Raw genomic sequence first — 25,000 nt, forward strand, 5'->3', positions numbered from 1 at the left:
CAGATGATTGGCTGACTCCATTTTGAAGGACGGCCCCCTTTTCCCGGTTGCCAGGCGATTTAAACCTTCCCCAGTTGCCCTAGAGACAGCAGAGCCCCCAAATCTCGCTGGTGAGCAGCTTCTGGTGTTACTTAGTTAGTTTAATTCTCTCTTCCTCTGAAATAATGCCAGAGGTGAGTTGAATGTGTGCTCTTGAATAACACGGGATGAATAAGATGGGATGAACAACATTGGATGAATCCCGTGGGTCGGGGAAGATGCTGAAAACTGTTTTCTGTAATTCTGAGAAACTCAACAAGTGAATTCATTGATGCCAACCCTTAAAGTCCTACCAGTACACATCGCAACCCAGAAGTTTCACACAAGAATATGTAGATCAATTAAAACTTAAAGTGTGATATACTAAATTAACAACCACAACTATGCCATTTTAAGTTTGTATTACAAACCCTAACCCTGAGATGTTAGTCTCAGGGTTAGGGTTAGGGTTAGAGTACACTTGTGCAATATCGAAAAAACATCTCCTGAAATATTTATTGAAAATAAATCCTGCTGTATTGTTAGCACAACAAACAACATCAACGTTTTCCTTGGTAAGCTAACCATGAATCCGTTCTCAGGTGCTCCACCCTTTAGCACTGCAGTCACCCGCACAGCAAGGGTTTGGGCGGGCACAGACGCTCAGACTGCGGGTACATGTGAGAGACATGACTTGGCTTGGCACAGATTACCAACACACAACCGGTAACATATGGTGTGGGAATGAATCCATGCTACTCCTGCAGGACTGGTCAAGCCTGTTCTATAACCCTGAGCATAAACAGTCCATTCACTTCTAAGTAGCTTACTTCATCTTCTTGCTGGAAAAATTTTCCTGCAAGGCAAAATTCATATTTACATTAAACGCCAACTTTAATGTAAATATGTCACCTATTGGAGGGTTTCACATGATGTAACGCACATTCGATGCCACCACACTCACTCATTCAAACAGTAATTACTGGTTGCTTGGTTATTCTAGAATATTTAGTCGAGAAGAACCAAGGACAGCTTATTTGATTGGACTTCAGATCACATGATTCGAACCCTGCTGATGGATGCATCCACTCACGTTTGCTGAACTGGACTAAGCATCATATCTGCTAATTGTGGGATCTATATCTTTATTTGAATCACTTCCAGGGTTGGAGACTAATTAGGAGTCAGTGGGACGATGGCGTTCCAGTCCCTCCTTTGCTGCATGAGTTTCTTTTTGCTGATTAGAGGTTAGCATGGAGGCAGGCATCTGTGCAGCTGTGGTCATTATAAATGTACTGATTAGCCCTCCACGGGGGGTGCTGAATGATTTGGTATTTATCTTCAGCAAGCAGATGCAATTAAAATTCACTGCTCAGTGCCGGCCAGGTCTTGTGTCCCTAAAATACCAGTTCCCCACCCCCCCCCCCCCCCCCCCCCCCACCCCCCTTCCGCTCTCATCTATTGACTGTTGACAGAATTAAAGATGATCCCATGAACAAGTAACAGAGGTGAAGTATTTAGGGATAATTTTAGATTTTCAGTTACATTTTCAAAGTCTTTCAAAGAGATTTGAAAAACGATTAAGGATAACCTCAGCTGTTTCAAGATGATAAGAAATTGCTTGACATTTGAATGTGCCTTGCTGTACTACAACTCAATGATGCTTTCACATCAGTCCTATGGTTTAACCACCTGGACCCAGGACAACCAGTAAGTATTTAAATCCATAGAGTCCTTTACAATCGGGCCATGTACTCATGTCTAGTTGTCTGTAGCCATGTTACTAATAATGTGTTTTATTGTAACTTGTTGTACTTATTTTCTTCTTTTCCTTGTGTTTCATTGCATCTCGCTGTACATTAATCATTTTATTTTCACAAAAGCCCTTCTAGGGTCGGGTGATGCAAATCAGTGTTCTCAGTTTGTCTATGTACACTGTCCCTTTAAATTAAATAAACCATAAATCATAAATAATATTCTTCATTCGCTGTCCCGCCGTAGAATCATCCACCCTGCCCCCGACTTGATCTCAAGCCACGCCCTTTTTACTGTTGGCTACCTCCGCTCCTCTGTTCATCTTCTTCTCTCCTGGAACAAAGAAAATTATTCGGACACAGGCTTTGTAATTAAAGTGGATTGGATTGGATAATTGGATGTGTCTTAGTTTGTTTTTACTTTGCAGGTGGCTTGGTTTCCAGCGAAACGTAATCATTATCAAGAACTTTCTTCAGTGCGGAAGAACGAAAAACAGCAGGAGACTTTATAAGTGTACGCATCACATTGTGACAACAATAAAGTTTCTGTTTTTTCGGATTGAGAACTTTCTAGATTCGCAACACTAAGAAAATAGAACAAAATTAGTCAAATTTGACACATTAATCTGATTAACATCAACCATTCCTTCACTGTCACATGTTCCTCGCCCACCAAACTGCCTATTATATAGCTGTTAGCTCATGATAACGAGCAATTAGATAAATTAGCCGTCTCTGTACAGCCGGGCGCAGGAACCTGCCTGTCCCTTGTAATCCTTTCTATGCCGCTGTCAACACAATGCTGCTAATGCCAATCGCCTTAGCTCAGAAGCTATGTGCATGTTGCCGGGAAACACACACACGCACACACTCACACACACACACAGAGACTAAAAACCAAGATATACTGTGTATATTCCCAGTCGGGATCTGCGTTTTTCAGATAGAATGGTATATCATGGTTGTATACAATTTGTCTCAGAATATGTCTTTCGTTACTTTCACGCTCCATGAGCCTAAAAAAGCAGGTAGGATGGATCTCCTTCTACTTCATCACTCAGCGAGGACCTGTCAGAGAAAATAAAGTGCTCCTCCACCGGCCCAAAGAACAGTTGCTGGGTCTTCAGACGCAGTTCATACAGATAAAAACCCATTTCGATACGCACCGAGATACATGGAACATTGATGAGGTATCTATAAGATTAGAGAGTATATTTGTGTGTGTGGAAAGTATGGAGCAAATTGTAAACAGAACAAACAGTGCCAGTGCCTTTAAGGGTCGATGGGCACACAATTCTGAATGAATCAACCAAATTAATCTGTATGTGGCTCTTCAAAGAGCTTCTATTATTCCTGCAGGTGTGATGTCTATTGATCAGATGGATGATAGATGGACCTCCCAGCCTACCCAGTGGGTGGCACCAACTGGTAGGCTGAGCTATCCATCAGAAGTCTTGGTGGACACTCCCTTGCGGGATTTCACTATATGGTCGGGTTTTGGAATTGCTTTTAATGGCCAATCAATATCACACCTGGTGGTACGGAAGGGGCCCTTTAAGTAGGAGCTGTGAGTCAGTGTGTAGGTGGTTGCTGTGGAGACATATGGTGGCCTTGTAGGGCCCCTCTGGCCGGCTGAGGACACCAGATGCCAAGGTCCACTCAGGGCCACACAGGCTGGGTGTACCCAGCAACCACACACACACACGCACACGCACACGCACACGCACACACACACACACACGCACACGCACACGCACACGCACACACACACACACACACACGCACACACACACAACCACACGTTACAGACGTGTCTAGTTCACCGTCATGCAGGCTGTGTTCAGTCAAATAAATAGCGATCTGTTTCCGGTGCATGTAGGCCTATCTGCCTGAGCCCACGTTGAAATAAGTTGGATGTTGAATGTGGATGGCGCAGTTGTTGAAATAAACAGATTGATTTCATACAAATCAGAAAAGCCGCTCCCTGTGGCATTGTGTGTGCGTGTATACGAGGTGCGTGTGTGTGTGTGTGTGTGGGGTCGGGTGGGTGTGTGTATATGCCAGTGCCACACACATCTTTTTTGTAATCACCTCAGAGCTAATGACTCTTAAACTCCTGAACACACACACGCACGCACGCACGCACGCACGCACGCACGCACGCACACGCACGCACACACACACACACGCACACACACACACTGTGACACACACACACACACACACACACACACACACACACACACACACACACACACACACACACACACACACACACACACACACACACACACACACACACACACACACGTGTACCAGTCCCTCAGGATGTGGATGCTGGATCCAGGATCCAGACGAACAGGGTGTGTGGGGGGAGGGGGGTCCCCCCACCCACACATCCGGGTGCTGATGAGGCCTCCCGCCGGAGCCCTTTCCTCCACCGGAATGTCTCCCTAGCAACCGGGCTGTTGGCGTGGTGATTGGACGAGCGTGGCAGTGGTTGCCATAGCTACAGGAAGCCCGGCTTCATTGAACCCCCCCCCCCCTTTCCTTATCCTCCCTGCCACCCAGTTCCTTTTTTCCGTGGTACCTTTCCCTCTTTGTCCCTCTCTCTTTATCTCTCCTCTTTCTTCCGCTCTCCCTCTCTCTCCATCCTAGATAGGTCACTTTCCCTCTCCTTTTCGTTTGTTTGTCTTTGCTCTCCATCTCACCCTCTCTATCCCCTCTCGCTCTGCCTCTATATCTCTCTATCTCTCTCTCTCTCTCTCTCTCTTTCACTCTTTATCTCTACATCTCTCTATATTTTTCTTTCCCGCTCTCTCTCTCTCTCTCTCTCTTTCACTCTTTATCTCTACATCTCTCTATATTTTTCTTTCCCGCTCTCTCTCTCTCTCTCTCTCTCTCTCTCTCTCTCTCTCTCTCTCTCTCTCTCTCTCTCTCTCTCTCTCTCTCCTTCTCTTTCTCTCTCTCTCTCTCCTTCTCTTTCTCTCTCCTTCTCTCTCTCTCTCTCTCTCTCTCTCTCTCTCTCTCTCTCTCTCTCTCTCTCTCTCTCTCTCTCTCTCTCTCTCTCTCTCTCTCTCTCTCTCTCTCTCTCTCTCTCTCTCTCTCTCTCTCTCTCTCTCTCTCTCACTCTATCCTGATCTCTCACTTGTGTAAGTGTAATGGAGTGGTGAGGTCATCAACTCACTGCAAGAGTGATGGGAGCTGATGGCCGTGCAGACGGAGGTCATCAGTGCCAGAAACGGCAGCGAAAGACTGAATTTTCTGGTCAAAACCGGTCACAACTCCATCCCTAAAGCAGACTCCATTAGTTTACTAAAGCAAGCAGAGCGTATTTTTTCTTTCTATTTCTGCTTTGCGTCGTTTTTTTTTTTCCAAATGAAAAAATCTGCTTTCACTCTTCAATAATTAACAAGCCCAGCGAGCAGATCGGTGGTTTGATAAATGACAGGGATACGTTTCTGTATATGTGGGTCGACTGCTATACTATTACTGTTGGAGTGTAAAGGGGGCAATTTAGGCTATGGCGGCGGGGAGCAGAAATGTGGTCAGTGTGTCAGGAGCCAGATATGCCTGATTCAGCCCCTCTGGTGTAATACAACACCCCATATCATACGTATACCACATGTTAGCCGAGCTGCTACCATGCACTGTAGCTGCTACATCAGGGGACTCTGAACAGTGCCACCGCCACTTGATATGGAAATCTGTCAATGATGGCTGCTGGGTTCTCTGTCGTTTCCAACCAGGGCTGACTTCATGAGCTCTCCCTTATTTCCACAGGCTGTAATTGGCCACTGCTGCTGCTGTATAATGGTCTTAAATTAGAGGTTAACGACCAATGATTAGCATGCTGTTATTCCTCAAGCCAACGCATTGGAAACGAGTGATGCTAATGGCTAACGTGTCTACAATAGGAAGCTACTTGGAGTTGATAATATAGGGACAAAATGAGAGGAGCATGATCGGATATGGGTGAGCTTGTGTGAGTGTGTGTGTGCGTGCGTGTGCGTGCGCGTGTGTGTGTGTGTGTGTTATGCGATCAGTTATTTTGATTGTAGAACTATTGTCAGTTACCAGGGTCCCAAAAAAATGTTTGGGCCAGTAGATGCTTCAGCTGGCCGGGAAGTGAAATTTGTGTCTTGCTTTTCAATATCTTACAGCCATATGGATACTAGTATTAAATACTGGACTCAAACATTTTCAGAGAGTCAGACCTATCAAAGTAAAACGTAAATAAACTGGAACATTTGAAGAAAAGAGTGAAAGAAACAAACAAACAAACAAACAAACAAGAACAAAGAATACTGATAGAATACCTCACAGCGAAAGAGGAAGGATTCAGAAACGATATTAGCTGTCAAGGTCAGTAAACTGGATGTGAGCAGTAAGCCCTGGCCAAATCCCCAGAACAGAAAATACTGTAATTCCTCAAACAGACATTACCACTATTTCCACACATCCCCGTGATAGGATTCACCACTTAAAATAGTAAATCAACAATAACAATAGCGCAACACATACGATTTAACTCATGGTCTCTGATAATCGTTTGTGTGTCTGCTTCCAGCATGTGAAATATACTACATGTAAGTGCCAATGTAATCAGAGGGCATCATCAGAAACAAGATACTGGAGGTTGCTGGTCTCATGGCTTGAGTCAGGGGGGAGCAGTGCCCTTGCAAATCAAAAGGGTGAGGAATAAGAGGGCACTATCTAGAGACCTTCATTTTCTTTTGTCTCTGTAAGGGATGGATTAGATGATGATGATGATGATGATGATGATGATGATGATGATGATGATGATGATGATGATGATGATGATGATGATGATGATGATGATGTTGATGATGATGATGTTGATGATGTGGGGATTTGAAAAAACTAATATTTGAATGGACAGGGGAAGCAGACCTAGCCTTGCTACATGGACCAAATTAAACACATAATTTAATGTAAGGGTATACAAACAGCCGCCTCCCTTCCTCTTCTGCCTCTCTCTCTATTCCTCTCTCTCTTTTCATGTTCTCTCCCTCTTTTTCCTCTGTGACACAGAATATAGCCTTCCTATTGGCTAGCAGAACTATAGTGATGCTGAGAATAACCACCAACCAGGGCATGTGCCCCTTCACACCGTTGCCACAGCAACCTCTCACAACCACTTTGTATGTGCATGTATGTGCAAGTGTATGTGCATGGGTACGTGCATGTATGTGTGTGTGTCTGTGTGTGTACGTGTGTACATTGCTCTCCTTTTTCCATATGTGCGTCTGATTGTTTGTTTACCGATGTTTAACATGTGTGTGCTTACAGTTGTGTGCTCACAGAGCATGTAATACGTCTCTGATGAGCAGGCTGTGGATGATGTCATGGATTTTGGACCAGCTGTGCACTGACTGAACAGCACTGACTGGCAGCAAGAACACATTTGTTCATTTTCAAATGGTAAAAACAGAAATAGAAATATCAATACATTTCAAAGACAGGTAAGCATTGCAGGAAGTTCTCCCTGCAGAGATTGCAGTGCTGTAAATATCCATAGGACTGAAATAAAATTGCATTCATTGGAATTAAACAGTTGTATACAAAACTGCCACTCTGCATTATAGATTCCCTCTACTCTGCTCTATACTGCACTCATGCACTCATTATATATTTAATAACTGCAACCTTTGATAGAAGTTCATATTTACGTTTTGCCTGATAACAGACTTATTAGCCTGTATTTATTATAATGTATGCATTACAATGATTGCACCTATTGCCAGAGCGATGTTTGTGTGTTTGTGCAGGTTGTCTCAGCTGTAGCAGTCCTCTACTGGCCCTGATGGACTCATTAGACCACAGAGTACAAGAGAGACACAATCCTCTCAGCTGGTGGTTCAGAGACCCCCTGCACAGCTCCTCTGATCCTCTACAATCCCCCCAACACTGGCACAATACTCTGTTGGCTCCCTCAACCAGTGGGTTTTTAAGTGAGTGCTTGTGTAAGGGGAGAGCGAGTGCGTCTGTTTGTTAGCGTGCGTGTGTGTGTGTAAGGGGACCATGATTGTGTGTTCCAGCGTGTGAGTGTGTTTTTGCACATTCACAAGTGTGTGTGTTTGTGTGTGTGTGTGTGTGTGTGTGCGTGTGCGTGTGTAACAAGCATAGAGGAATAGAGAAACAAAGAGATAGATGGTGAGGGAGAGAGAATAAGTGAGAGAAAGAGAGAGCATGTGAAACTGGAGCAAAATGACGTCAGAAGGACATTGGCTACCATTCATTTTATTTTCCCCCCAGAACAAAAACACTGGGCAGCTCAGCCCAGAACCACCCCAGCCCTGGGGCACCTTTACACAACAACCACCCATCCCCCAAGATAGCACCGTGCATCCCCTTTCATGCTTCCCAACGATTCCTTGTACTCCTGCCTTACCTGTGCAGGTGAAGCACTTGACGTGGAAGTGGGTGTCCTGAACTCGCACCACCTCCCCCTTGCACACCTCCCGGCACCGCTGGCACCTGATTGACCCAGAGCTGGCACCGCGCCCCCCGGCTGCAGTGCCTTGCTGATGTGTTCCTGCAGAGGAGAGAAAGCATGTCATTAAGTGCATGTAATTATTGCAAACTATGTTCAAAGAGTGACCGTTGAGAAATGTTTGCGTCCGAGCGACATTGAGCATCTTACGTTCCACGTAATGGAGTAAGCAACGGAGAACCTGTGCACTTATTTCCCACGTTGTTAGATTGTCCGTTAACCATTTCCAATTACATAGACACAAGATGGCTCACTTCTGAAGAGAAGATACAATTCAGATCACATTATCGCTTGGTCAAATTGTTTCATTATTATTGTATCACCTGAGCATGATGAAACTCATGTAATGAACATAATCATATTCTCATCGTGTGACAATATTCTTAGATCCCTTTTAACCTTCCACAGCTCCTCTCCTCAGTACTACTCTGAATATCTTTCGCCCTCAATAGAGACATAGAGGGGTGCGCATAACTGTCACTTACACCATGCACCGAACAACAAATTATCGGATGTGTGTATATTGTGTTTACACACAATGTGTATATTTGAAATCCCAGCCACTGTGCGTGCTGCCGCACCCTGGCATTTTGCAGGTAAAAAGTGTATTAAACGATATATTCTCTCTGGATTTGAGGTAATATGATAAATGCCTGTAGCTCTGTCAACTGCGGCGCTCAAGGCGTGAGTCTTTACACCTCTATAAACCTCTGGTGTGCTTGCCCGCTCACTTTATTTTCTCTATTTTCACTCGCACTCGCGCGCCCACTCATGCGAGTCAACAGTGCTGTGTCAGGTTAGGATGGGTCTGCTGTACTCTCTCTGTACGCATTAGCTAACTTGTCAGACTCGTCCCGCGGGCGTGAAAGGCGATCTCAGCCAGTCGGGAAAACATATCGCTCTGCCTAACAGGGATTCAGGAGCACCACATGGAGTAGTCGTTTGACGATACAAAATATAGTCTGTTATATCGGTTACATTATCATTGCTCACATCGCAAACTCCATCAAGACAAGAGGATCGGAGCCTCTGTGAGATTTGGAGAGAGGAGGGTAAGGGTAATCTCGTCGTTAAGGTGTTTGATTCCCATCTGAAAGGATTTTCACTGTAATTCAGGAAATAAAATATTAAATTCGATAAACGAGCTTAATACTCTGCTTAATACTGCATAGATTGATTTAACAGCCATTAACTACTACAGAAGATTAGTGCCATCCTTCCAATATAATGGAAGCAGCTGTATTCACATCCTCTTAATATTGAGCTCCATCGTCCCACAAGAGTGCTCCCCCCACCGCTGAAGGAGATTCAACCAGAGGGCAGCCAGCCTGCTTAGCTTGATCTAACCTTTCATGCCAGGAACCACCTTTGGTGGTGCTTTTGCCCCCATCCAATATTTTGTGCAGTAAAATAAGCTATGCCACAATCATTACCGTGACAGAAAGAGAGATAATCCTCAATTTTCCATAATCTCATTTTCCATACGGATAATATGGGTGTGGCAAATACATACATTTTAGATATTTTTTTTAGAACAAAGGGGTTAATTGTTGCCATCCCAAGTGCAGCAATCATTTATTGTTCCTGACCCACAGCTTGAAAACCACTGACTCATGATGGAGTCCGTAGTTTGCCAGAAGCTTCTCCATGCCCCGGGCGAGATCAGGGACAACTGACATGTTTTTCGAATGATCTAGCTGCACTCTGCCCATGAGGACTGAAACAAAACGTCAATTGTGCATCACGGGCACCAGTGCGTCCATCCACCGTGGGCACAGGAGAGAATGTGCACATGACTTCAGCTGTTATTGTCCTCGCCAGTGCACGTTGGTGGGCCCTGGGAGATGCGTGCGCCTGCTTCGCTTCAACACTCCCAACATCCCACACACAGGTTTCTATTAGCACATTGTTGTGCACACAATGCTGGCACTGGCAGCGCCACTGGGTCGCCATAACCCAGCAGCAGCAGCACAAACACATATACTCATATACTGTCAGCTATACCCACAAACAAACACACACACACACACACACACACACACACACACACACACACACACACACACCTCACTCTGTCATGCACACAAACACACACAAACATAAACACAACTCAAACATACCTCTCTCGTAAACACATTCACACACACACACACACACACACGTCATCCTTACACACAAATAACAAAACTTTGTGTATGTGTGGATCTTTGCCTTTGTGTGTGTGTGTTTGTGTGTGTGTGTGTGTGTGTGTGTGTGTGTGTGTGTGTGTGTGTGTGTGTGTGTGTGTGTGTGTGTGTGTGTGTGTGTGTGTGTGTTCGTGCACGTGTGAGTGGCGTGTCCATGTGTATAAAAGCCAACAAGAAGGGGACCCAGTGTTGAATTGTGAGGGCAGGTAAATAATGAGCAGCAACGAACCAATCAGGTGTGAAGGAAAGATAATCGAAAATAATGGTGGGAAGCAGCAGAGCTCTTTGTGCACTGACAACACCTACGCAGACACACAGCACAACCCAGACAATGGTACGGTCCGCCTGGAAACAACGCTTAACAAACCTTTCCCATGGTACACATCCCCTTGGTCGTCCAATGCTATATTAACCACACTGACCTTGTTATATATGCACAGCTACTACAGCAGCAAGAAACAAAGCCAATTATTTTGAATGCCTTGTATTTGGAGCAGGGCAGCCCAGGAGGATTTCCTCTAATGAGGGTCTGTAATCTGCTCATTTACTAACGTGGCCACTGGGTAACAACACAGGCTTTGGCGTGTGTGCTGTGTGTGTGTACTGTGTAGTGTGTGGTGTATGCGTGGCATGTTTAGCATTTGTGTGTGCGGTATGTGTGTAGCGTGTGTGTGTATCTTGCGTGTAAACAAAAACCCCGTTAGAAGGCAACAGTCCTGTAGTGGTCCTAGGACGCGACGGAGCTTTGTTCCTCCACTTTCTTTAACCCTACCCCCCTCTGCCCCAGCCTTTGCAGATTTTTTTTTACAATCCTGAGTTTTGATTTATCAAAATCTGGTAATTGGGGTATAAGCCTACACACAAAAAAATCGTAGATAAAAAAACAAAAAAAAAAACAGCTTCAATACAGAACAGACACGGAGGCACGACGCTGAAGGCAATACGCGACCGCCTAATTGCGCCAGCGTGTTCAAAACACGCTAAACCTCGCCAAGCTCTTCCCTGTATGAGCCCATTAGCGAGCCCCTAAAACTAGCATCCTGCCCCACCCCCCATCCCCCCCTGCTGTCAGGGTGTTGACTCCCCCTGTTCTAATGTCAGCCGACCGGTCCACAGGTGTTAAGCACTGACTCTAGACCTGTGGGTGGCCCTTCCCCGTGGCACTAAAGTGTGTGTGTGTGTGTGTGTTTGTGCGTTGCTAACAGTATGTCCTCAGGCGTAGAGCGGCTGCTCCTGCTATTCCCCCGGCCCGCCACACACACACACACACGCACACGCACGCACACACACACACACACACACACACACACGCACACGCACACGCACGCGCACGCACGCACACACACACGCACGCACGCACGCACACGCACACGCCCAAGCCCACGCCCACGCCCACGCCCACGCCCACGCCCACGCGCACACACACACACACACACACACACACACACACACACACACACACGCACACGCACACGCACACGCACACACCCTTTCCCTGACCTGAGGGCCCCTGAAGAGATGAGGAGAGCATGCTGGGAGATTATTCACGTGGGGATGTAAGAAGATGGGTCGTGACAGGCCCCACCCTCCCCCAGCCCCTCCCAATCTCTCTATGAGCGGGAAACCATAGTATGGAATGAAATGATAGAGAACTCTCTCTCCTCTGACTTTAGGTCCCACTGCCAGGAGCTTGGGGGGGGGGGGGGGGGGGGGGGCATTTATCACAGGGCTGAAGGAGCGTCCAGTGACATCACACACCCACATAGTATTCTGTCGGTCTACGGAGAAAGGGAGGGGCCACACTCTGCTCTACGGTCTGAATGTGCGATCCCACCAGAGCCAAGGTCACGCAGAGAACAAGCGGAGGACGGAGGAGGCAACCAGTGAGCATCGCCATTTCTCAAATGTCGGTGCTCTTCATTCATTTATTATCGCATGAATGATTGCCATGACTTTAGCCATGGTCATTCGCACTCATTTTTCTCAAGGTATAATGTAAAATGTCCCTCACACCCTATGTGTGGCATGGGTTAAAGGTCTATTAAATGTCTATTATATTTGCATAATCATTCGATTGGCTCTAGTTTTGCCGCTCCACAGATTAGGAGGGCGGACAGCGATCGTAACTGCCACCAGTTTAGATTCTTTCTTTGTTCCAAGAATCCGAATGATTCATGGCTTACACCAAACCTGTCACTGGCAAAGAGTTATTGTTTGCCATTCAGGTTCAGAGCGTCAAGCTTTAAAACGTAACAGCACCTGCTATAGGGAACATAGATTTTTGATACTAATATGCAATATTTATACCTAAGCTCCAGATGTTTTTTGTTGATATTTTCAATTTTACTGCTGTAAGAAAGATAGAGAGAATGGGAGGTAGAAAGAGTAAAAGCAAGAGAGAGCAGGACCGAAAGAGATAGAATTAAATAGAGAGGCAGAGGAAGAGGGAGGGTGAGAGAGTAGGAGAAAGGGGGAATGAGAAATAGAAAACATGGGCAAAGGACATCGAAAAATAGAGCGGCAGAGAGAGAGCGACAGAGAGCTACACCGGGATAAAGAAAGACAGAGAGATGGGGGGTGAGAGAGAGAAGGCCAGAGAGGGAGAGACTAATAGGTTGTCAGCACTGTCAGTGATGAATGGCTCTGCAGGTTCCCACAATTCCCTGAGCACAATGATCGGTATATTGATCAACACAAGTTTTATCAGTCCCCAGAAACAACCACACAAACACACACACACACACACACACGCACGCACGCACGCACGCACGCACGCACGCACGCACGCACGCACGCACGCACGCACGCACGCACGCACGCACACGCACACGCGCACACACACACACACACACACACACACACAAACACACACAGGAAGAACAAAGCTGGAGGAGAGCAGAAACTGTGAGTAAACTTTATGAAATGTGCTCACATGAATAACCTCTGCCTTTTCGTTCTTGCAGTGTTTTAATATGGCTGTATGTGTGGCTGGGTGTATTCTATGCGTGTCTCAGTGTATGTCATGTGACATGTAAAAAAAAGAATTGTCCTGGCCAGATGTTCAAATATTTTATTTATGACCTATATTTATACTATAAACACAGCACTCTTCTAACTACCCTCAGTGACAACGAGAGACGTACGCCAGAAAGATCAAATGCCATTTGTATCTAGTGTGTGTGTGTGTGTGTGTGTGTGTGTGTGTGTATGTGGATGAGGGATATCACAGTGAATGTAGTGGAAAACCGCCCACAGCTCAGTCTAAACTAGCATATTCATGTCCATGCTATGAATATATGCTTCAGGAGAGGATAGGAGGGAAGAAGAGTATAGATAGAGGGAAGAGAGTAGATTGGCGTAGAGAGGAGAGGAAAGGTAAGGAGATGAGATAACAAATGAGGAGGAGAGAAGTGGAGAAAAAGAGCAGTAGAGAGGAAAATAGACAGGAGTTGAAAGGTGAGGTGACATGTGAGATGAGTGGCGAGGAGAGCAGAAGAGAGATCGGGAGGAGAGTAAAGGAGAGCAGAGGAGAGGTGAGGAGCGGTGAGGAGAGGCAAGGTGGTGCAAGGAGAGGAGACCAGACAAGAGAGGAGAGGCGAGGCAAGGAGCGCAGAGGAGAGGAAAGGAGAGGAGAGGCTAGGAGAGGACAGTAGAGGCAAGGCAAGGAACAAAGAGGAGAGGAAAGGAGGGAAGAGGCTAAGAGAGGACAGGAGAGGCAAGGAGTTGAGAGGAAAGGAGAGGGGATGAGGGGAGAGGAGTTGCTAGGAGAGGCAAGCCAAGGATAATAACGGAGAGGGACTGATGGTGAGAAGAGGGGACGAGAGGGGAGAGCAGAAGAGAAAGAATAGAGTGATGACAAAGGCAGAAGTAGACTAAGGTAAGAGAAGGAGTTAAGGTAAATGGGAGGATGGGGAGAGTTGACAGATGTTCTTTAACTTATGTACTTGTTTTTTTTGCCTGTGGCTGATGTACTGACACATGTCACACCACCATCTGTCTGCCACGTCTCACACTCACACACACACACACAAAACAAACACACACACACACACACACACACACACACACACACACACACACACACACACACACACACACACACACACACACACACACACACACACACAATCATATTCCTGACATACCAATTGTTTGATATCATCCATGTGCATCTGTTTATGCACATGTGTGAGTGTGTGTACTGTATACCTGCGTCCAGATAACCGACACTCTTTGGTGACAAAACTACGCTCACACTGTGACAGCTGAGAGGACATCAGAGCTCCACAAAGGCATTCTCAAAATGATTCCGTAGCAAGGGCATGGGAGAAGCAAATAGTGCAGGGCCAGAAGAAGAGGCAAAACATAGGCAGCCAAGACGTGGCGCTGGAGGACTAAGGGTACTGAATTATGCATTCACCTCCTGACCCCACATAATGACATGCCACATGATGAAAGATGCAGTTCCTCTTGTAGAGAGGAAAAGGTGAACTCCAGTGTGTGTGTGTGTGTGTGTGTGTGTGTGTGTGTGTGTGTGTGTGTGTGTGTGTGTGTGTGTGTGTGTGTGTGTGTGTGTGTGTGTGTGTGTGTGTGTGTGTGCATGCATGTGTCACATGGAGGCTGGAAGGCGCGTGGCAAACATCTTCTGAACTTGCCTGAGAGTCAGCCTCAGGAGAAGAGATGAGAGGGAATCTACAAAGTTCCCCTGCCAGGCTTGAGGTTATATATACTGCGGCGTGGTTTGCAGGAAACAAAAAAACAAACAAACTGTACGATTTAGTGGACAACAGAAACCCCAGTGAATACCCCTAACCTGTCTGAAATGTTTGACTGTGTTTGGAGCCAGTTTCCATGGGCATGGTGTGAAAGCGCTGAGGGTCATGAAGTGAATACAAAGTGGCCTTGTGCCTTGTCTTGCATGAGGGGGGCATGCTGTCCATCTCATGACCCATGCTGTTCCTTTGAGTACATGCGGAGGGATGGCACATCTCGCAGCGCAGAAGACAAAAGACACATAGAGCAATGAAGATACAGTCAGAGTGGGGACAGTCATAGGAACATGAACTCCTCTTACAACACACAAACACACACAAAAAAGAGTACACACACAATTACACACACTCCACACACAGACAAACATATACCACACACAAACTCTCACACGCATATACACGTACACACTCTCTAGCACACACACACACACACACACGCACACACACACACCGCGACAAACAGCTGGTCCCCCGCTTAACCAGCAAAGCCGCCTGATTCAGCTGACAAGGAATCAGTGTCAGAGTCAGCTGATCTGGGGTCCATTCAGAAGGAGAGAGGCCCCCCTTCGGGGCTCTGCTGGGATCCAACTTAATCAGCTGGTTCAGGGATGAGCATGTGCGCTGTCCCTTTGGGCTGTGCTCTGCTCCCCATGTGCTAAATCACAGCTCTCTGAGCGCATGAGTACAGACAGAAGCCCTATTGTCAGGCAAGAGATGCCTCCACAATCAGTTGAACAGACACTTCTTGAAGAAATCTAAAAATAGACGTGGTTATTTGAAGTGGTCCTTTGAGAAAGTGCAACAGATGAGCCCTTTACCGGCGCTAGAGGTCGTAGGTCAACCCTAGGACCTGGTGTCGGCGAGAATTGACTCGATTGATTGATGTGTGAGAGAAAGCGGGCAGAGAAATTAGTAGAAGTAGAAGCATAAAAGGACAGCAGCTGAGAGCTATTGTAGGTGGACAAAGACTCCACAAAATGCTTTTTGAAATGAGTTCAGTAAACACTGCCTTGACCTCCAAATACACTTAGTTATCTTCTCTAACCTGAGACAATTCTCAGATTCCTCTAAAACCACAGCCAACAACTTAAAAACCGTTCTGCATCAGTCCCTATCAGTTATTCAATTATAGGCTAACACTATTACATATGCAACTATAAATAGGCTACAGGGTCATCAAATATTGAGTAGATACTTTGTTATTGTGATTTTTTACAAAGCCCTACATAAAATGCATGGTTGGTATGTGTCTTTGTATTCCAAACTAACTAGTGTGCTTGCGCTGTTAAAGGTAGCACGCGCACAACGGACTTACCACTGGAACTCATGATGCCAAACGGTTCTTATCCAAAACAAAGCCGCTTCCTTCGGAATAATCCCATAAAGCACAAAGGAAAAGCTTCACTTTACACTTTGTTTCGTTATACGGATAGACTTGTTAAAATTCCGCTGAAACGTAGATGATGCTCCGGACTGAGTCAAGGCTTCCAAATACAATTTTGTCACGAGCAGCCAACACGAGGAGAAGAATAATAAAAGCCAGGTGGTAAATAGTGTTCTGGACACACGAGAATGTTCCCGATATTCTTGAATTTCCAGCCACAGTTTCCACCGGTTCTGCTCGAGCCAACAATGTTAGTCAGAGGAAACTGACAGCAAACGACCATACAATGCTGTTCAGTCGCATTCCACCTTCTACGTTAGCTACTGGCTCTTTCTAGATCTCCACTGGCTCTTCTCTCCCTAGCGGTGTGCTGTCACTGTGCGCTCCTGCTCCTGCTGCTGCTGCTGCTGCTGCTGCCGGACGGCAAGGGCTCGCGCGCTCTCATCAAACTCCCGATTTCCATCCCGGCTTTATAGGCGACGTCACTGCCAGGGTGGGCGCGCGAGGGTCGGTGCGAAACGAGACAGAAAATAACGGAGCGGACGATTGTTCTGAGCGTGGATAAACACAAGTGTCAAGGCGTATGGGCTTGAATTGGGGTTGGGCTCTTTTCCCCCCTTAATTCCATCAACGCCTAAAACTGTTATGACGTCGCCCTCTCCTGGAAAGTTGATGCATAGGCAAATTAGTTAATTGGATTATCTAGAGATTGCAGTGAAGCTTTATGCGCTTTTGTTTGGGAAACAAACAACACATTTCAAGGCAATATGTTCAAATGTTCATGAATTACATATAATCGTAAATGTGTGTGATTTCCTCTCCACCTTCGGACTTTCCTTCACTTCTAAATGCATGAGCTGAGCGCTGTCCCAATGACTGCATGTTTTCGATGATAACAACAAGGGATGCCATCTAGCGACCATATTAGGGCAATATGTAAAGCGTCTCAGAGTACCATATTATATATATAATAATAAATTTCATTTTTTATTATTATTATTAATACAAGACAATAACAATTCATGTTGTTGTATATACGTATGTATTTATTGATGCATGCATGCATTCATTAAATTATTTATTTATTTTCTTTATGTAAATGAATAAATTATTGAGGAGTATATGGCATACTATATCAGTTAATATTTGCTTTCAATTGTTTTTCCTCAAAGATATTAAATCAAGAAAGTTATTTGTATTTAAAGGAGACATATTATGGTATTTTCCCAACAAGTGAACATAGTATATGTTTATGGAAAACATGTTTTTTTTTAAGCTGTTTGCTTGACATAGAAAAAATAAAATCTCGCCTTCCTCTATTCCCCTCTGTTTCAGTCCCTTCAGAATGCGCTGTTTCTGGTGTTTTTCAAGTTCCCCCCGCCGGAGCTGCTCGTCCGCTGGTCCACGAAATCTTAGCTATGCTCTGATTGGAGGGGAGTGGGGAGGTGGGAGGTAATATTCAAATTTGCCTACGTAGGCGCATGGACATATTATAATTCCAAAATGGCGCCCATTGTAAACTGCTCAATGGCCAGGGCCGTGTTCCAATACCCGTACTTCCATGAGCATACTTAAAGGAAGTATACTATCCGCACTATCTACTAGGTTAATTTTTCAGATACAGTACTCCGTGGTGCACTAACCGGAAATTTCGATCACGACTGCCGCCGTGGCTCCTCCCCCGCAATAAACATCCCGCTTTGAACGGTGAACTCTTTACGCCTAGCAGCTATAAAAAGCTATAAAAACTACAAAATGACTCTATTAATGCAGGCTATGTGGAAAATGCGCAGACTTTGGCTCAGTCTGGCTCCGCCTCTTCCGCTACGTAGCTAAGATGGCTGCCGTTGAGTATGGGGAGTGTCCTTCGATCCACACTTCACGATTAGCCCGTTTTGAGTACGGCATCCGGGTCCTTGAAGTATACTTCTTTTCGCCGGATCTGAATTGGAACGTACTGCATACTCAAATTTTGGCTAGTAAGTACGGATAGTACGGGTATTGTAACACGGCACAGGGCAAAATCAAGGAGAGATATGCTTCCGCATCATGGGAGCCTAGCCACGCCCTACTTCATGACGTACCGGATGCAGAAATATTCTTGTTTTTTAGCATTGCTAGCATTGTAGAATCATAAGCGAGAGGTCTGAGCGATCGCAGTCGCATTGTTTACCGACCATGGAAGTATAAGTTAATTTCATAAATATGAAAGATTGCTCCATATAACATATAAAACCAACAACATAGTAAATGTATGTTGGCCTAGAAAACAATACAGTTCAATGTTATTGCTTAAGAAACAGGTTCCATCCAACTATTTACGAAAAATGCTATCAATAATAAATGGTGACATATCGATCAGCAACGAGGTTGGAGTAGGCTACCCACATAAATATTTGTAATAGGCCTACACCAACATTGTTAACTGTCATACATAGCTAAACAAGCAAATGAAAAATTAAATACTAACACAACTGCCATGTTTATTAGGCTATTAACAATATTATAAAGATGATTCCGTAATGCAACCGTTCTTTGTCTTTGGATCTTTTGAATAAATGGATCAATAAATGGTGAATCGCAACTATCGCAAGCAAAGGAACATGAGTCATCGAGCAGCAGCTGAACCAGTCTAAAAATCACTTTATCACTAAAACACTTTAAGAGATAAAAATTCACCACAGTGCCTAAAAACCATCAATGTCATTCATGTTAAGTAAAAGGAAAAACCTCAGACACGAGAAGTTAATGGAGCCGTGCACTATAGGCCCTCTCGAATGCCGGGCCGAAACAACATTTGTTTCACTACGACTCCTTTCAGCTTCCCACCCCTCCTTCTCCAGCAAAAAATAATAACAAAGAACGGCTAATAAAACGCTTGAGGTGGCGTTTTGAAAAGAGAAAACGAAATTTTTTTAAGTACATGGCATAAAGATAATTATGAGCCTTTTATTGATATCCAGTCATTTTTTGCGGAGACACATTCCTGTTCCCCACTTGTATTGGAGTGAACGGAGATATCTACTTCTGGGTCCCTTGAATCGAGGGAACCCGTCCACAGCCCGCTTAAACAGCTGCAATACCAGGCTTGGCCGCTGAGCACTGGGGGATTTGCGGAAGTATGCACTGTTCCAGGGGGCTTGCGTAGGAGGGAGCGCCGAAACTGACTCGCTCGTTTGGTAACTGTAGGCGGGGTACTTTCAGAAATGCATATCGCACTCAAAAAATCATGTACAGTTTGTATGCGTGTGAGAGAACCAGAGACCCGAAACAACACCCCAGATCCCAGTAAAAGTGTTGATTTCATAATATGTCCCTTTTAAGAATATATACTTGTGCTTTATGTATTTATGTGATTTAAGGATGTGGTACCGTCATAAGAGGAAACCCTGGTTATGAGTTGAGGAAGCTGGACAATAGAGGGATATCTGAGGGTGAAGTGGTGGTCTCCCTGCATACTGCAAGGCCCCCCCCCCCTTCTCTCCACGACAGAACCACAAACCCACCTCCCCGTGATGGAGCTCCACAGTGAGCCCCACCTCCCCGTGATGGAGCTCCACAGTGAGCCCCACCTCTCCACGATGGAGCTCCACAGTGAGCCCCACCTCTCCACGATGGAGCTCCACAGTGAGCCCCACCTCTCCACGATGGAGCTCCACAGTGAGCCCCACCTCTCCACGATGGAGCTCCGCAGTGAGCCCCACCTCTCCACGATGGAGCTCCACAGTGAGCCCTAAAGCTTCTTGAAGGAGCTCTAGAGTGAGCCCCACCTCTCCACAATGGCTCCACAGTGAGACCTACAGCTTCATGATGGAGCTCCACAATGAGCTCTGCCTCTCCACGATGGAGCTCCAGAGTGGGCCCTAGCAGCATTTTGTTGAAGCGCTACACTGAGCCCCACCCTCTCCCGGATTATGCTCCATTGTGAGCTCTCCATGCAGAGCTCCACCGCATGGCCCATTTCCCAGCAATTTAGCTCCATAGTGTGGCCCACCTCTCCATGATGGAGGTCAATTATAGAATAACAGTGGGCACAGCAGGACATTCTCCTTTTACCAAGCATAGGTAGCATATTCCATCACACCCTGGTTTTTTCCTCAATAGGGGAGTTGAATTGAACGTGGCCTTGGGACATCATGCACCTTAATAATATATGATTGCCCACAAAATTGAGCAAAGAAATTCTCCGCTCTATTTGCAATAAAGGGTTTTACATTGGAGTCATTGAATATTGCCAGGCAGTATACAAAAAGACGGCATTTTCCAACATTTGATTAAATCGCCCTGGAAATTATCCAAAATGCCCTAAGACAAATTACAAGGGGGCCAAGTAAGGCCTCTTAAAGAAGTTCATTTCCTACCCTGGGACAGGATGGAGGAAAGTTAATAGGGAAGAATAAAAATGGACAGGAAACTGGATGAAAATGTGTGTGAGTAGCTAACAAAATAGAGCTTAACCGGAAAGGGTACTTCAAATCATATTACGTCATGTAATGTTGTTAAACACATCGGTTTTAAAATCAATAAAGGTATATGGAAAAACAAATGCCTTTGGAATTCCAGGACTGGAATCAATTATCGTGGTTGTGTGAGGGTTTGGGCGTGTGTGTGTGTGAATGTGTTATGAAGGTTGTGTTTGTGTGTGCGCGTGTGTGTGTGTGTGGGTGAGGGCGGGTTGGTGTGTGCGTGGATGCTGAACATGCTTCAGTCAGGCGTTGTGCTTTGTCTGACAGACTGACGGCGCAGAAAAACAGGAAGCAGTCCTTCCTGAACACTGAAGGCCTATTGGGCCAGGGTGTGGGGGGAGGGGACAGCGGGTGGAGGAGGGGGGGGGGGGGGACTGAGAATGCGTTCTCGTTTGCCAATGGGGGCCCCCTCAATCTAGCCTGCGTGCCCCCTGAACCACACTGGAGAAAAACATCCTCTGATCTCTGCTTTTGTTGGACGGTGACAGAACGCAGTGACATCATTCCTTGCCACCCTTTAAGTGCCCCACGAAAGACCATAATGATAACCATTGTCTTTAAACTTGGTCACAACGCATGATGGTGAGGGGGAGAGGCAGACCTAGAGTCACGAGTTGAATGTAACTATCGACAATACGGTTACAAATAGACTTTTTCGCTTTCTACTAAATAACCCCCAAGTGTTTTGTAGTCATCCGCTGTTCCTGTTGTTGTTAAAAAAGGCGAGTGTGTCTATTGTCTCTGACGGTCACAGAAGGCGTTGCGCCGTTATCATGACAGCTGATCACAACTTTGTCGCATTCTTCCACTCTGAGCCTCACAGTCCCTACGCATTGTCCTGCAACATATCTGTTTGCAGCACACACAACATGCTTAAGCACACACACACACACACACACACACACACACACACACACACACACACACTCACACACACACACACACACACACACACACACACACACACACACACACACACACACACACACACACACACACACACACACAAACTTAATCACATGCCGATCCTATACATGCACACAAACCCATACAGATACATACACACACGCACAAACAGTAACACACACCGACACACACACACATGCACACAAGTAATAAATACAGTCCTCCATTGCCAATCGTGCAATCACATGTGTAGGCCCGTTATTGCATGGTCAGGGTGACTTTGTTGTGGTGCGGGGTTGAGCATGGAATACTACACAATCAGCTACTGGGTTTATGGTTAACCAAGCAGCAGGGGAAGTAACACAAGAAAGTGGAGCACTTTGGATCACTATCTGGTTTGGCAGAGATCGTCGTCTGACCCAGAAAGAGGGATCAAATGGTATCCAAAGGTTACCTGGAAGTGGAGAGCATATAAGCACGAGTATTGGCAGATGGTTGACGTAAAGCTCAAGATAGTTGTAGGTAGTGGTGCACATGTTGAGTTGTATGTTATGTAATGATAGACTGACAGCACGAAAGACGGACAGATCAACAGACGATGCCATCAACAGATAGAGAGAGAGAGCAAGAGGGGACCGACGAAAGGAAGGACAGACAGATAGACACACAGAAAGAGTGATAGAGATATAGATATAGAGAGATAGGGAGATAGATAGATATATTGATAAAAGAGAGAGAGCTATAGAGAAAGATAGACAGACAGATAGAGAAAAATAATGAAGGATAGATAGGTAGAGAGAGAGAGAGAGAGAGAGAGAGAGAGAGAGAGAGAGAGAGAGAGAGAGAGAGAGAGAGAGAGAGAGAGAGAGAGAGAGAGAGAGAGAGAGAGAGAGAGAGAGAGAGATGAATAGCTGGATGGATTCAGTTAAAGTTTTCGCTTTGGTCCCAATGCTTAAACAGCGCATTGGGTGAATGTGAGTTATGACCCATTGTCCTAAGAAGTTCTTAACACTGGAACAGGTATTAGCAATGTCGCTGGTCTTGATTTATTAAGACCTGTCTGAAGTGACCAGCCAAACTGGTGGGACTGGTGTTGAAGAATGAGGAAATAACAACCCTGGGTTGCTATGGTTCCACTCTCCAGATGCTAATTAGAGATGGATGTCTTTTAATGAACGATTTCCCTTTTCACGGAACATGGACATGGATCCAAGACAAGTATTTCTTTGATCAACCTTCTTCTGTTGCTTGTGTCCCATTTGTCTCAATTTACCTTTCAAATCTGAAAAAGGAATTTGAGTGAGCAATGGATCGAGCATGTTTGGGAAGAGAGAGAGAAAAAGAGAGGGAGAGAGCAGGAGAGAGAGATAGAGGGAAAGAGAGAGAGTGTGTGAGAGAGACACTGGAAAGGGGGGGACAGTAATAGACATTCGAGTTCCAGTCCTGTAAGAAGCAAGGGGAGGAGTCACAGTATACTTCCTCAGTCACAGACATGCCGACCAGGGACAGACTCCCTCACCCTCACACACACCCACGCAGCCCCGCAGAACTCGTGCACACACACAAACACACCTCAGATGATTATGATTGCTTTATGACAAGCTCTTGAGGGATGTAGTAGAATGTGGTTGGTCTCCACAGTAGCAATAGTGTGGCGCCCTTCAACCACTAAACCGTAACTCACACACCTACATACATACACAAACAGACACGGTTAAACACACACACTCTGCCTCTCACATGAGGAATGAAGAAGGACGGGGGAGTCGGCAGCAAAAGCGAGGTAAGAGTGAGTTTTTCTTTTTCTTTGACTCTCCCTGTCCCTCTCTCTCTGTCTTTGTTCCCCATAGTCCCTCTCAATGTCTCTCTGTCTCTATCACCTTCTTTCTCAACAACAGACCTGTCTTTGGTTGTCAACCTTACAACCCTGTGACTTTGTGGCCACACGTTTCATCACCATAGGGAACCCCACGGGTCATGCTGTCACATGTATATAAGTAATTATGTGCATACTCTGATATTGTTTGACCTGCACTGGCTCTAAAGTTACGATGCCATGGCATTCGGTGTTTATTCTTCTCTTATTGTTGTTCCATTGTAGTATTGTGGTACTTTACTGGGCTGAACGAAGACTGTGTGTTTCTGTCTCTCTATGTCAAATGATAATATCACATGACGAGGCTCTGAGGTTGTACGGGGGTAGACCGTTCCAGAAAAAACATTGGAAGCCAGTATGTTTCCTATGCTTCCTAAGCAGTTTCGCTGTATGTCTGAATGCAATCCAGTGGAAATGTCCCTGCAGCACTGTCTGTCCCACACACACCACAGGCTTCTATGTGAGCCAATGGTGGTGGTGGTGGGGTTGTTAGTCTAAACTTAGAGCCCCCAACCCCTGTCTCATATTACAATCTTCTTCCTGCTCTTATGCCCCTTAGCGCGTGTCATAAGCACCCCCCCGCCCACACACACACACACCAGACACAAACGCACACACACACACACACACACACACACACACACACACACACACACACACACACACACACACACACACACACACAAATACACACACACATACACAAACAAACAGACACCATCCATCACGCAGCTGTGCTGCTAGTCCCGGTTCATTCAATCATCACAACAAGGATTGTGTGGAACAAACATTGTATGTTTCCCATGATCAACCTTGTTTCCTAGGCAGTCGCTGTCACAAACTGCTGAGTGCCACAGTTGGAGTCTGGACATTTCTCTGCTGTGCTGTGGGAGTCTTTTGGAGCAATAGCACGTCCCTGTTTTTGGTGGTTTCTGGGCGGTTTAACTCCAGACTTTCAAGACCATTCACATTTTTTTATGACCACGTTTTTTTTTACAATGATACAGAAATTTGTTGAGGTTTTTAAGTGTTTTCCCGTGACAGGGAAATAATAGTTGTTTGTTTCTAATTCGTTGTCTGGAGGAATTTGAAGGCCGTTGTTATCTTAGGCACGGCATTGA

At 45.6% G+C, this 25,000-nt stretch overlaps 2 protein-coding genes across 6 annotated transcripts in view; one reads left to right on the forward strand and one right to left on the reverse strand.

The window, feature by feature from the left end:
* The window catches only part of ablim3 (actin binding LIM protein family, member 3), a 47,071-nt gene extending 29,849 nt beyond the window's left edge, over positions 1-17,222 (reverse strand). For all 4 annotated transcript variants that reach the window (XM_030368867.1, XM_030368866.1, XM_030368865.1 and 1 more), the window contains exons 1-2: positions 16,563-17,222; positions 8,188-8,331 (exon numbers count right to left, since the gene is read on the reverse strand). In XM_030368867.1, coding sequence (XP_030224727.1) covers positions 8,188-8,331; positions 16,563-16,575 — 157 coding nt within the window. In that variant the 5' untranslated portion in view covers positions 16,576-17,222. The remainder of the gene's footprint in view (positions 1-8,187; positions 8,332-16,562) is intronic.
* A 6,261-nt stretch (positions 17,223-23,483) lies between these two features.
* Positions 23,484-25,000, forward strand: part of sh3tc2 (SH3 domain and tetratricopeptide repeats 2) — a 23,240-nt gene continuing 21,723 nt past the window's right edge. For both annotated transcript variants that reach the window (XM_030368460.1, XM_030368459.1), the window contains exon 1: positions 23,484-23,786. Coding sequence is in view for 1 of the 2 variants with exons in the window: in XM_030368459.1 (XP_030224319.1) it covers positions 23,744-23,786 (43 nt within the window). In the remaining variant the exon portion in view is untranslated. The remainder of the gene's footprint in view (positions 23,787-25,000) is intronic.

Source organism: Gadus morhua, chromosome 10, assembly GCF_902167405.1.
Source record: "Gadus morhua chromosome 10, gadMor3.0, whole genome shotgun sequence".
NCBI lineage: Eukaryota > Metazoa > Chordata > Actinopteri > Gadiformes > Gadidae > Gadus > Gadus morhua.